The sequence below is a fragment of the Momordica charantia genome, assembly GCF_013281855.1.
Source record: "Momordica charantia cultivar OHB3-1 chromosome 1 unlocalized genomic scaffold, Mcharantia_2.0 BLBB01000001.1, whole genome shotgun sequence".
NCBI classification, from domain to species: domain Eukaryota; kingdom Viridiplantae; phylum Streptophyta; class Magnoliopsida; order Cucurbitales; family Cucurbitaceae; genus Momordica; species Momordica charantia.
Genome location: NW_028275157.1, coordinates 16,093,103 through 16,106,405, shown reverse-complemented (window position 1 = coordinate 16,106,405; position 13,303 = coordinate 16,093,103). Strand labels below are relative to the sequence as shown.

Here is a 13,303-nt window from a genome sequence, read left to right as displayed (position 1 = left end):
CACAAATTTGTATTAATTTTTTGCTACTTTTGCGAGCGTGGGTAATAATAAGAGTGTAGAAGCGAGTTTTTAAACACAAATTTGTAAAACGATTTCTAAATTACTTGTAGAATTGCCCAAACAAACTGTTCCTCAAAACATACGTATCCAGACAACAACATTCTCTCCAGTAGTTTTCATAAAAAGAAAGAAGAAAATAAAAGCATCTGTTTCTTTTTTTTTTTTCTTCTTTCTAACAATTACATTATTTAGATTTACCCTTTAGTATTTGCATTTTGATGTCTCTAATAATGGATGGAGCACATGACATTACTAGGTACCATTTTATTTTGTCTTCTTTTTGAGCTGTTTGGCTGAACCTGAGTGGCTATCAAAAGGGATAAAACCTGGCCTTTTAGTTGCCACTAGCATTACACCTAATTTAGAACCCAAAAAAAAAAGGTATTCAATTCAATATTAGGCACTGTTTTTTGAGATAATCTTTAAGAACTACATAATTTCTATATGTTAAAATTATGGTATATGCAGAGGTTTTAAAATTTCTTGCAAAGACTCACTTTGAATCAAGAAAAAAAAAATCTCACTTTTGATTAGGTAATCAAGCCTGTCTCAAAATTAATTTCCCCATAATTCTAAATATTTTATTTAAATATTACTATTCTCACATGCAATTTCAAACATACTAACAATATTATATAAAGAGGGCTAGCAATAGCATCACAATTTTGAAAAGAAGTCAACTTATATTATTGAACAAATACGCACAAAATAATATCATATGTTTTGCTTATATTATGTTTAAAATCTTACTTGGAAAAACCGAGAGAAAAGAGTTCAATTTTAAAATGGATTTTCTAAATTCATTATCTGTAATTTGATTGATTTGTATTTTATTGTCTCAAAAAGTGAGCTTATGAATTCATGATTTTAATTTCATTTAGTTTTGGCAATTTGTTTAGAGTAGAGAGAGCTTAGCTTTTTGACATTTAATATTTATTATTATTATGGAAAGTCAGATTTATTATCTCTCTCTGATTCTCTCTTCTCTTCCATTAAACCCACTGCTCATAAGCTGCCAAAGTGGGGCCTCGTCTCTCCTAAATAATCAGAGCCAGTTTCAGAATTCTGAAGAGAAAGATACTATTTTACTCTCTCTCTCTCTCTCTCCTTCATCTTTCGCTCTCCTCTCCGCCCACCGCTTGGCTTGCGCCTGTGCTTGGGACCCCAAACTAGGTTTTCCCAAGTGTTTACGCGTTGATCTCTTTGGCATTCTTCACAATCTGTCAACCCCATTGCGCCCTTACACCTCATTTCTCATCAGGTAATGCTCTGATCTCACTTTCCTCCGCACCCTTTTCCGCATTTTCCATTTTGATTTCGATTCCCCGCCAAAGCCCACTTCTTTCTGCGTTTCGCTGTTTAAGCTCTGTTTTGTAGCTCGGCTCCGGGATTCTGAGTTTTCCTGTTTCTTTCGTGATTTTCGTCCAATCCCATTTTCCTTCTATCCATTCTAGTGTATCTTCCGAAGTAGAATGATTTAGTTGTTGAATCTTAGTTCTGCCTGTGAATCGTTGATGGGGTTTTGGCGGGTTGAAGTTGGAACGACGGGTCTGTGGTTTCTTCGATCCGGTGGTTTCTGTAACCGATTTCGCTTTGGTTATGTGTTGTTGGAACTCCTTGATGTTTCTGAATCTCGAGCTTCTTTATTAGTGCTTCTCAACCGTTACTTGAATGATCCCAGTGACTGTTTGGGCATGTGATGTGTGGAAATAATAGATGCTAATCATTATCGAATCTGCAGTAATTTGTACTTCCGTTATCTCTTATCGTTTCATGTTTCCTTTGGGATTTATCATTTGTTGGTGTATGCTTACTTTATGACACTTGACATGTTCAAGTTTTCTGTTTGAGTGTCTTTCTAGTTTCTCCTTCCAAATACTTTGGGTTCTCTTTAACCATTGGGATGACAGGGATAACTGCTAACAACGATGGTTTGTTTTGTGTACTTTCAACATTCTTCAAATTAGTAGTTTAGGAAGTCATCATACTTGCATATGTCTTGTTTATGACAACGACATTAAACGTTTACATGGCTAATTAATTTGTGCTGTTTCTGAATATGACAAAAACAATGATAAAGAAAACCTTGATGAGAGATACCCATTTGGGTTAGACTGTTGGACTGTAGGCTTGTCTTATATGTATCTTGAATCTTTTCTGATGATTTCATGTTCTGAATGTTGCAGCTTATGGCAAGTGGAAAAGTGAATAGTCAATGTTCTTATCATGCAAAGGATAGCTTAAGAGTGTGAGAGTTCGGTTCCCAGATTTTAAAATCCTTTGTATCTAAATTGCAATGTCAGAAATGGATTAGCATTGTGGATCAAGATAACAACAGAATTGCTAAGCTCTGCGGAGCCACTATCTAAGGGCTTTTGTATAGCGAGCAAAGGTAGTAATGGGATCTGGTACTTGTGAAATTGTTGAAGCAAGGGAAGAAATTAACCCGGTTCAAACTAAGGTAGGATCTCGTCACTCAGAGTTTGTATCAAATGACAGAGATCGGAAACTTTCTGCTCTGAAAATTGGATTCAAGGGATCTCTAGAGGATGATATCAATCAGCTTTTTGAGTCAATTAATATTAAAAATTCATCCAAGAGTTTGGGTCATTCGCAAGTAGAGGCAAGTGCACTAAGAAAAAGTACCCTAAAGAAGCCAATTACTGTTGGCATGCCTCGTTCACCAGGTATTGGGACTTCTGATACTGGTAGTCTTAAGCAAGCACTCAGGGACTTATGCCTTTCAAAGGCATCTGAAATGGCTGTGATGAAAAGATCATCAAAATCAGCTAGCTCTTCAAGAATCTCAGAAGCTGGACGGATCAAGACATTGTACAATTCAGTTATGGTTGAAGCCACTCAATCAGGCTCTTCTTCGAACAACGGTAAGGGGAGTGTGGTTGAAATATCCCTGGTTCCAGAGGAAAAGAAGTTCAACTTAGGGAAGAGTCTTGGGCATGTTCAGGCATCCTCTGTTGAATTGTCCGCCGAAAGTGCTGATTGTTCTCCTCAGTTACCAGTTACGGAAACACAAACTTCTATTGAGGTTGTTGCTGTGGAACAAAATGTGAATACACAAACTCCTCAGTTACCAGTTTCCACGACGTTGTCAAGGAAAGTTGGATCTCAAACATTGAAGGCAGAGCTGGAAAAGGAAGAGGAGTCCACAACTCCTCCATCTATATCTTCTTGCACTATTGGCAAGGTTTTAGAGAAGGAGAAGAAAATTCTTGCCTCAAGCAGGGTAGCAAATAAAGCGTCATCATCAAAGCCAGGACGGAAAGGCAGGCTGCACACTGCATCTTCATCTAAGTTGGTTAATGGCAATAAGGTAGGCAAGTTATCTAGAAGTACCTCCCGTTCTGTGAAACCGGTTATTAGGAATAAGGGGTTGGCCAAGAAGAAAGTCAAACAGGATTTGAGTTCTCCAACATGTAGTTCAAGCACATACAATGCAGTCAATGGTGATATGGATCCTAGTAAAAAGACGTTAATATGTGAGAGATGCCACTGTGCATTGAATAGTGCAACTAAAGACTCAAAGAAGGGTTCTGCTTCACAGTTTGCTGGTCTTAGTACTGATGTGAACGTGACTAATTCAAAATCTGGTGCTAACAAATCGGGCATCGCGGTGGATGGCAAGGCTTCTGATGTTAGAGTTAAAAGGAACACAAAGGTACGAGATAAGGGTGAATTTTCTCAAAGCTCAAAAAGTAGCCAAGGTGATTACAGTAGCAGTACAACGAGTATTATAAGTGATGACAGCAATGGGCATGGATCCAGTAACGGTAGCAGACCTCACATGTCAAAAGATGTTAGGTGGGAAGCCATACGCCATTCACAAATGCAGCATGGGATCCTCAGCTTGCGGCATTTCAATCTTTTAAAGAAACTTGGTTGCGGGGACATTGGAACTGTGTATCTTGCCGAGTTAACTGGCACTAATTGCTTATTTGCCATTAAGGTCATGGACAATGAGTTTCTAGCAAGAAGGAAGAAAATGCCCAGAGCGCAAACCGAGAGAGAAATACTTAGAATGCTGGATCATCCATTCCTCCCAACACTTTATGTTCAATTTACTTCAGATAATCTATCATGTCTTGTTATGGAGTATTGTCCTGGAGGAGATCTTCATGTTCTGCGGCAGAAGCAGCTAGGCAGAGTCTTTCCTGAACCTGCTGCAAGGTAAAATTATATTCTAGTTTATTTCAGTTTCTGCATGTTGTTTGCTGACATCGATCAGACACAAAAAGCACAGAACGTAAATTTGAGGATAACACTATCCATATATGCTTATTACATACTTTTACGATCCTTTTCACATTTTTTAAGCTAATCTGGAATATGATCTTTTTCACATTGATGATTGATCACTGAATAAGGTTTATTACAACCAGTAGCCAGTAGGGTATTGATATTCTGTTACGAACATGTGGCAACAAGCGCATACATCACATATTTGTTTGCTTTTCTAACTCGCGAACTCTTCATCTTTCTCTCCATTCAATGGTACTACCACAAGTTATGTAAAGCACAAAGCAGACATGCTAGTTCAAGTTGCTTTGATAAATTGATATATAGTCTCTTGCAGGAAATATTAGTTCATTCCATAGTCACAGAAATTACCAATTAGGATGCCAACTTCATTAAGCGACACCTCCAACTTGTCTTCCATTTACTATTATACATGCAATGCGTATTTGTACATCACTATAATTTATAAAGGAGTCTCTACTCCCTCTAATGCCATCATTAGTGTCTCCAGCTTGTCAATAGCAGTTCTTGGCAATAGAGGTCGATTATTGTCGAATATCAGCTTGGAAGCCGTATGAGCTTTTTCATACTCATAAGGCTTGCTGTAATTCAACTGGATTCCTAAGCTATATATGTGTTCACAGGGCAAATCTTATTATGCGTTTATCTATTCTTCTATCATTATCACGCCCAGCTATGCATTTATCATAGATATCTTTTTGTCTAATTGCTCTTCTATACTATTTGCAGATTTTATGTTGCTGAAGTTCTCCTTGCTTTGGAGTACTTGCACATGCTTGGAGTTATTTATCGAGATTTAAAACCTGAAAACATTCTTGTCAGGGAAGACGGTCACATTATGCTTACCGACTTTGACCTATCGCTTAGGTGCACAGTCAGTCCAACACTTCTGAAGTCAGCATCCTTCAATGCAGGCTCAGTGAAGACATCAGGTCCATGTACAGATTCTAGTTGTGCCGAGCCGTTTTGTATTGAACCATCATGTCAAGTTCCATGCTTCAGCCCAAGATTCTTACCTGCTGCCCCCAAGACAAGGAAGTCCAAACCCGACCTTGCAACACAGGTCAGGTCATTGCCACAGCTCGTTGCTGAACCCACCGATGCACGATCCAATTCCTTCGTTGGGACTCATGAATATTTGGCTCCCGAGATCATTAAAGGGGAGGGTCATGGAGCTGCAGTTGATTGGTGGACATTCGGTGTCTTTCTCTACGAGCTTCTATATGGCCGAACCCCTTTCAAGGGTTCCAACAATGAAGAAACACTGGCCAATGTGATAATGCAGGGCCTTAGTTTCCCGGACAGTCCATTTGTTAGTTTCCAAGCAAGGGATCTTATCCGAGGTCTGTTGGTAAAGGAACCCGAGAACCGATTCGGGTCAGAGAAAGGGGCAGCCGAGATCAAGCAGCATCCATTTTTCGAGGGGCTAAACTGGGCATTGATCCGTTGTGCAATTCCTCCAGAACTTCCAGACTTATGTGATATGGACATTCCAAGCATGATTGCTCAACAAAACAAGTTCAGGTATTTGGAAAGCAAGTCCACTGGAGAACACCTGGAGTTTGAATTGTTTTAGCAGAAAAGAAATCCATCAGAGACGACGCCAAGTTAGATATTGGCCTTTGTATTCCAACATCTTCTCCTTCTTGTCCTTGCTGTAATTAATATTGTAGCGTATAATGTAAATGTGGTCGAGAATATCGTATTAAGGCTTTTGCCATTTTCATGGCACGAGAGGTCTCGAGTTCAATATTATGTATCAATTTGATACGAGAAAAATGAGTTACCCAAAAGGAGCTTTCGGATTACAGAACCTTTCCCTTCCAGTAAATGGAAATAGTTACCTCTTTGGCAACATTCTGCTGTACTTCCCTCGTAGCCATTGAAACAGGATCCGAGCTCTACATGCTCCAGGCCCTCGTCCTCCACTAAAGCCAGAAAAAAGTCCATCATTTACTTTCACTTGTAAGGCTATCTCATTTTTAATATTGAAATGTTTAACATGGAACCAATCCGGAATTAAATGGATAAGGCATCTTTTATTATCCTTAAAATTGATGGTCTACAAAAAGAAAAAAAAAAGTATGGTTTTTAAATTGTATGTATGAACAAAAATAAGTAATGATGTGGACCTATTTTAAAAAAGAAAAAAAAAATAATATGACACTTTGAAAAAAGTAGAAATTTCCTCCAACTTGTTAAAAATTTAGATCACGAATTAGAATTTTTCGTCACTTTAAATGGCTCCCTATTTAATTTGCTAAATTTTTGTCTTTGAATTAATAAGATGGAAAATTTTATTAAAAAAATGAAATTGAAAATATTTGGATAATAAGGATTAAATTAAAAAACAACTGTGTAGGGACTAAAAGAAAAATCCAAATATTTGTTATTCCCTCGAGCGCCGCCTTCCCCCATTTTAGATCTGAAACCTTCTCGAGCTTTCCTTGCCCTAGGTTTGATCTCTGTTCTCTCAAGCTTAGTTTTTGAATTTCGCTCAGTCCCAATCCGCTCTTTTTGTCTCTTCGCTTTCTCACGGCTTAATATTCTTCTGGATCTCGCCTGCCGACTCTTCAATCACCCGCCAACGAGGATTTCTTCGAGGTACCTCCCTTCTGTTTTGTCCGGCTCCGTTATCTTAGGGTTTTTCGCTTTCTGGGTTGTGTGGGAACAAGATAGAGTATGAATGAAGTATAAGCTGGGCAAGGGAGTTCGAGAAGAGTTCTCATCCGAGTTTCAATCTTAGTGCATCTGTTTTTGCTGTACTTGATTTTCATGCTTTCATTTGTTTCCTTTGTTCAGAAGAATTTTAAACTTAATTGTTGTGTTCTATTACCAACAGACGAAAATGCCTAAGATTAAGACGAACCGTGTCAAGTACCCGGAGGGATGGGAGTTAATCGAACCAACTCTCCGAGAACTGCAAGCTAAGATGAGAGAAGGTTCGCTCTACCTTGCATTACTATATCTTTGTTAATACTTTTTTTTCGATTCTATTCACTGCGATTTATGACTCTGATGTTGTTGGTTTACTTTTTCTTATGCGTTTTACTTTTGATGATTGCAGCCGAGAATGACCCACATGATGGTAAGAGAAAATGCGAGACGTTGTGGCCTATATTCAAAATAGCGCATCAGAAAAGCCGCTATATCTTTGACCTCTATCATCGAAGGAAGGAGATATCCAAGGAATTATTTGAATTCTGTTTGGACCAAGGCTATGCAGATCGTAACTTAATTGCAAAATGGAAGAAGGTTTATTTCTGTCTCTCTTATGTTATTTGGTTCTTAGTAGTTGCCGCATTGTGCCCCTTCAAAGTGATATTGAAATGTGGCCCCGAGTATTTTCTACTTATTCCGTTTGAGAGTTGATGTCTACATTGAAAGATTTGGATCACCTTTAGTGGATGAAATTGGTTGGTCTCTTATGTAAAGAAAAGGTCACATATAGTGGGTTTGGTATCAAGTTTTGAAATGGATCAAGATTTCCATTTAATGACTAATGATATCTAAACTATGAAGAGAAATAGTTATTTGAAAGACTAAATCAGAGGTTGAAGGGACTAATCATACTCTTTAAAAGTGTAAACAGAATAAGGATGAAGCAACCAAACATCATTTAAACCTAAATTTTGGGAAGAAATGTTGCAAATAAATTAGACAGATCATTGCTTTTCTAGTTGGAAAATGCATTTATGTGCAATAGCCATCTAGAGTGTTAGTGGGACTGTGGGAGATGCGGAATAGAGTGCATAATTTTTTTCTTGTGGCATATGATATGGAGACAATTTTAAAATAGTATTATGAACTACAGGATACTAAAAAAATTTTAAGAAACAACTTTGTTTAAGAAACTATTCAAGGAAGTTGGCATTTCTTTTTTGAGTTTAATGAATGTAGGGTGGTGGGGGATTGAACCTTCAACTTTATCCACTATGCTGGGATTGGCAATAGGCATCCTTGTTAAAAATTTAAGAAAACAAGTGCATTTTTCCCTTAGTTGATAAAAGTAGAGGGTAGTACAGAGAAAAAACAAGGCACACAGCACTGCTACTAGGTGCCTTTTTTTAAAAGTAAGGGTTAGGATAAATGTACAGAGTCAATAGTTTTATGCTTTTTAATCAACCGATTTCCAATACCATAGTCTAATTAATATGTACCTGTGGGTGATATAATCGCCTTTTCAAATTTTTACATGGGAGGCATAAATCTTAAATCACATATGTTTCTGCCTTGAGTTTACTGTTGAAGGCTTGCAACTCTTTCTTTCCTTGAAAGTGCTCAATCCTAGTTTACTTAACAGCCTCTGTTGTGCAGCCTGGTTATGAACGTTTGTGTTGCCTAAGATGCATGCAACCCCGAGATCATAACTTTGCGACAACATGCGTGTGCCGGGTTCCCAAGCATCTGAGGGAGGAGAAGGTTATCGAGTGTGTGCATTGTGGTTGCAGGGGCTGTGCAAGTGGAGATTGATATCTTCTCCCTGGCAGTTTGTCTCTCTAATCATATAACTACAGACAGCTTTGAGACTCTTCGTACTCTTGAGCTGTAAGCTCTAATTGTAACTTTTTCACTATGTACTTACTCTGTTCATACGCATTGAGTTGCCATTATCTGGGAAAGACAGGTTCATATAAATATTTATTTTCCCTTGGGCATGATTGTGTTGTGACATAGGAAGAAAGCAAATTTTTCTTGCGTCAACAAATGGATCGCTTTATTGTGAATCACTGTAGTTTTGTTATAGATGGTATGGTATGGTAAAATCTGGTTCAAACTATTTAGATTGACTTTTTTCCAACTTTATTATTATTATTTTAGTTAGATAACAATTTAAGCAGTTAATTAAGGTGTACATGGTTGTTTGTTGATATTGGGCAATCCAAATCCTGTTTAGAGTTTGAAATTAAGGTTTTCTTTTCAGGATAAAATCATTAACTATTGTAGATGATAATTTTAACAGGAAATATGTACAATTTTTTTTCCTTTGAAAAGAATTGCAAATCGGTTCTGATTACTTTGAGAGAGAATTGCAAATCAAATTTCCTTTCTGCGGAGTAAAAAAGATGTTTATTCTTTTTCCTTTTCATTGTCACCAAATTAAATTTAGTTCTAAGTTTTTCTAATAAGAATTTTTTTATGATATCCTCATTTAGATAAGGAAAAAAATTGTAAATTTATCAAATTTGAAAACGTGGGTCTCTTGAACTTGGACTGGCTTTGCAATTGTTTTGTATTTTTTACTTCTAAAAAAAAAAAAAAAAGGATTTCTCAAGCTTGCTTAGATAGGATTCATCATATGAATAGGTCTACGAATGTTGTGTCCATGAAAGAAAGCACCAGACAATTATTGTTAACTATTTAGTTTGGGGATAAAACTGAAATTAAAAAAGAAAAAAAATCAAATATTCAATATTCTGACCCAAACAAAACAAAAATCCCAATGCTTACTGCTCTTTCTTTTAGCATTGTTTCAAAAAAAATTATGTATGTTGTATTACCATGATTATTCTAGTTTTAATTAGCACAATATTCCATCGAAAATTCCAAAACGATCCGCTGGGAAAACTTCAAACCAACATTCCTTCGAATATATAAGTATTCAAATCATTTTTTTTTCTCATTGTTTTCGAAAAAATTTCTTCTTCTATCCCTTTCTCTTCTAAACTTTATTCCGACTACAAGAAAATGTTTGAAAAAAACCTTAATTAAATAGAGTATTAAGTCCTTATCTTAGACTCGGTAAGATCAGCACTAAAATAATAGCGTTTTTAGAAGCTAAATTGTTTCTTTTTTTTTTTTTTTTGGCGTCAGTTTGTAATTTGTTGCCTGAAATTTAATAATACGGCAAAAACTACATAAGGTTCAGTGCGCCATATGATCTAAGCTGCCGGCCTTTGTTACTTTAGTTTGTAATTCAACAGTCTTTTGTAATTTTGTTTTCTCAAATTAACCAAATAACTTGATGCATTTATTCAACTCTATGATAATTAAGAGCAAAAAAAGATGCCTAATCTTCAAGAGAAATCTGACAACACTCTTCTCCTAAAGTATAGTGCCTTTCCACATCATTGTCTCTTTTAATCCACCATATTTTCTAGTCAAAACATCTTCTTCTTCTTCTTCTTTATTTTTTTTTAATAATAATTATAATCACATTAGAAAAATAAAAATCTTTTTTTTGCCACCAATTTTGGATACTTGGGAGCTGTTTTTGGTCCGTAATTTGTATGGAAAGTTCATAATAATAGGAATTTAACTTTTTTTCCCTTCCATATTATCTGATAGCTATTTTTTATTCTAATATTTTCGTGCTTTAAATCATATTTTGGATTATTTACTTTTTAACTTTTGATCAATTTTAATCCTTTTAAAACAAGGGATGGTTTTGATTCTTGTTTACAAATCTCAAACAAATTTTATATATAATGAAAACCTTTAATATAAAACTATAATACAATATATCAAGCAATTTTTATTAAACGGAAATATTGTGTTGAAATGGTGATCTGAGATAGAAAAATAAATAAAAAGACTAAAACAATTACTTTTGAAATCATGTAGAACTCTATGAAAATACAATCACAAAGATAGATTAGATTTATAGTAAAAATTTGTTTACATGGTATTAAATTATAAACATTCGTTTAGTTATTTCTCTAAGCTCTATCTTATAATACTTTGAAATGAAATGGAAGATTTAATAACCTTTTCTTTTAAATCAATGGTACTTAAATAATAATTTCTAGATCACTTACACGTAAGTTTTAGTAGTTTAAAAAAATTTAATTAAAAAAAACTCCTGATATACACCGCTAATCTAATTTGATTTTTTTATTGTACCACATTTGTTGTAATCATTGAATTTACCAAAATTAAATTATTTAAGAAGTCAAAGTTTGAAATTTTCACAAATAGGACAATTCCCACTGTCCTCACGTCCAATCTCTGACTTGGTCATACTAACATTTTATACCCTCTAAAATAGTCAAAATTTCTGTAGTTTGCCTTTTAATTTATCAAAATTATTAATTCTCTTTTCTCTTATTAATATATTATTGCAATCAACTCCTAAAGTTGAGTTGAGGCAGCCCCATTAAATGATCAGTTATATTAAACTATCGTTTTAAATCAAATTTTCAATAGCGTCAATTTTAGGTAAGGTTTCAATATGGTTTTCGTCCCAACTTATTATTATTATCTTTTAAATGTTTTTTTTTTTTTAAGTTTCTAGTTTTATTTTGGTCATATTTTTCATGCTAGTTGCTCTCTAGACGTGTTATATCTCTAATTATCTGCTCCCATGCTCCATTATTATTATTATTTTTTTCTAATTTGGTCTAACACATTCAAATTTTCTAACTATTTATTTAATTATTTATTATTATTTTCTAATGCTAGTTCGTGATCTTTAGACCTTAAATATGTGATTTACCATTGCACCATTTCCAGGGAACTATAATTATCCTTTCTTTTTTGGAATACATTATTTCTCTAACCAATCTCTTCACATCAAATTTTGCGCCATACAAACTTTCTTTCCAATAACTTAACCCACCAATTAATTTGACTTAAGTTATCTTGTTTAGAACTTAAAATTATAAGCTCAAGGCACTTTAGGAAGTAGATGTCATGCAAAACCTCTCCTTGTGGTAGCCAACCAAATTAGATATTATACGTGATTGATATTGAAAATATACATCCAATGTGTTGTAATTGCAATCAAAGTCACATATTGATTAAGAAAGAAGAAAATCATAGATATATGAGTGAAGACCAACGCGATCCATCAGCATTCCGACTTTAATTTTAGGTCAAATCAACCACAAAATCATGAGGTATTCTCTACAAAATTTTTGTCATTATGAATGAGTAGTAGAATTTAGAAAGAGAGTGTGAAAGTACATTAATATTCCAACAAGGTATCCACTTCCTTAGTTTTACATAGCAAATTGCACTTCAAATGATTATTTCTATTAATTATTACTTCTTCCATCGAAAGTATTTCCACCAACTGGTCGAATCTATTTTCTCAAGATAATAGCTATGGAGATGCTATTTCTGCCATTTTATCCCTTTCATCACATGGAAATTAGTTAAACTTTAACGCAAATATATATACCCTTAATATATTAATTAGAAGATTAGGAAATCAATTTGACAATCTCTAGAGTAATTCAAAAGAAAGTGACAATTATTAATATGGAATTATTTGCTTAATCTATAAATAAGGCTGCATTTGCTCCCAATGTATGTAAGAGATAGCTTATGGCTTGGTCTATTGTCTTTCCGGTTTAATTAATTTGATCCCCTTTCTAGAAGGTGCATAAATTATTTGTTTAAAAATATGGGGTTTCCTTTTTTTTTTAAATATAATTAATACTATGACAATGTTTGATTCATGGCGCTAATTGAAATCCAAACAAATATAATAATAAAATGAAATAGTTATTCATAATAAGAATGGGTTAGATATACTATAACTTTTTTTTATTTATTTGATTTATCTTTTATTCTAGAAAGTCAAACACTTAATGGATGAAGAAAGTGGTGCACAAAATGTACTATTTTCAATAAGCAGTTCACTTTTTTTTATGCCTTCGGGCAAGAGTGGATCTTAAATTTGTTGAAATAAATGAGTCTATTCGTTAAAGAGAAAATTAATTGGTTCCGTGTCACTAATAGCAAAATTGCAAAAATAAGATTTTATATATTATTTTTTTAGTATAATATATGGAGATGAGAGATCGAACCCACACTTCGAGATATATGTTAATCACTGTCGGGCTATGTTCATTTGACTGTGTCTAATATGAATTCTATTTTTTTTTAATGATATAAGAATTCTCATATTTGTGTCATTAATAAACAAAAAAGATAACATCCAAATTAACGAGACGGTCCGCCTCTATTTTTCTGTGTGTCATATTATATATTATATATATAGGTTGCTCGTTATAAGAATCTT

General features: G+C 34.5%; 2 protein-coding genes across 3 annotated transcripts; both read left to right on the top strand.

Annotated features, from left to right (window-relative positions):
• The first annotated feature begins 1,082 nt into the window (after nt 1-1,082).
• On the top strand, nt 1,083-6,190 carry LOC111013600 (serine/threonine-protein kinase KIPK2). Of its 2 annotated transcripts, none has more exons than XM_022288071.2 (3): nt 1,083-1,321; nt 2,247-4,245; nt 5,065-6,190. In XM_022288071.2, exons 2-3 carry the CDS (start codon nt 2,459-2,461, stop codon nt 5,909-5,911), a joined length of 2,634 nt encoding a protein of 877 aa, XP_022143763.1. In that variant the 5' UTR covers nt 1,083-1,321; nt 2,247-2,458; the 3' UTR covers nt 5,912-6,190. The 2 variants fall into 2 exon arrangements, with proteins under 2 accessions (XP_022143763.1, XP_022143766.1); XM_022288074.2 differs by lacking the exon at nt 1,083-1,321 and adding an exon at nt 1,347-1,807.
• A 517-nt stretch (nt 6,191-6,707) lies between these two features.
• On the top strand, nt 6,708-9,115 carry LOC111013617 (protein BUD31 homolog 2). Its single transcript, XM_022288092.2, has 4 exons — nt 6,708-6,939; nt 7,178-7,277; nt 7,403-7,590; nt 8,653-9,115. The coding sequence occupies exons 2-4, from the start codon at nt 7,184-7,186 to the stop codon at nt 8,806-8,808; spliced, it is 438 nt and encodes a 145-aa protein (XP_022143784.1). The 5' UTR covers nt 6,708-6,939; nt 7,178-7,183; the 3' UTR covers nt 8,809-9,115.
• Nucleotides 9,116-13,303: the final 4,188 nt, after the last annotated feature.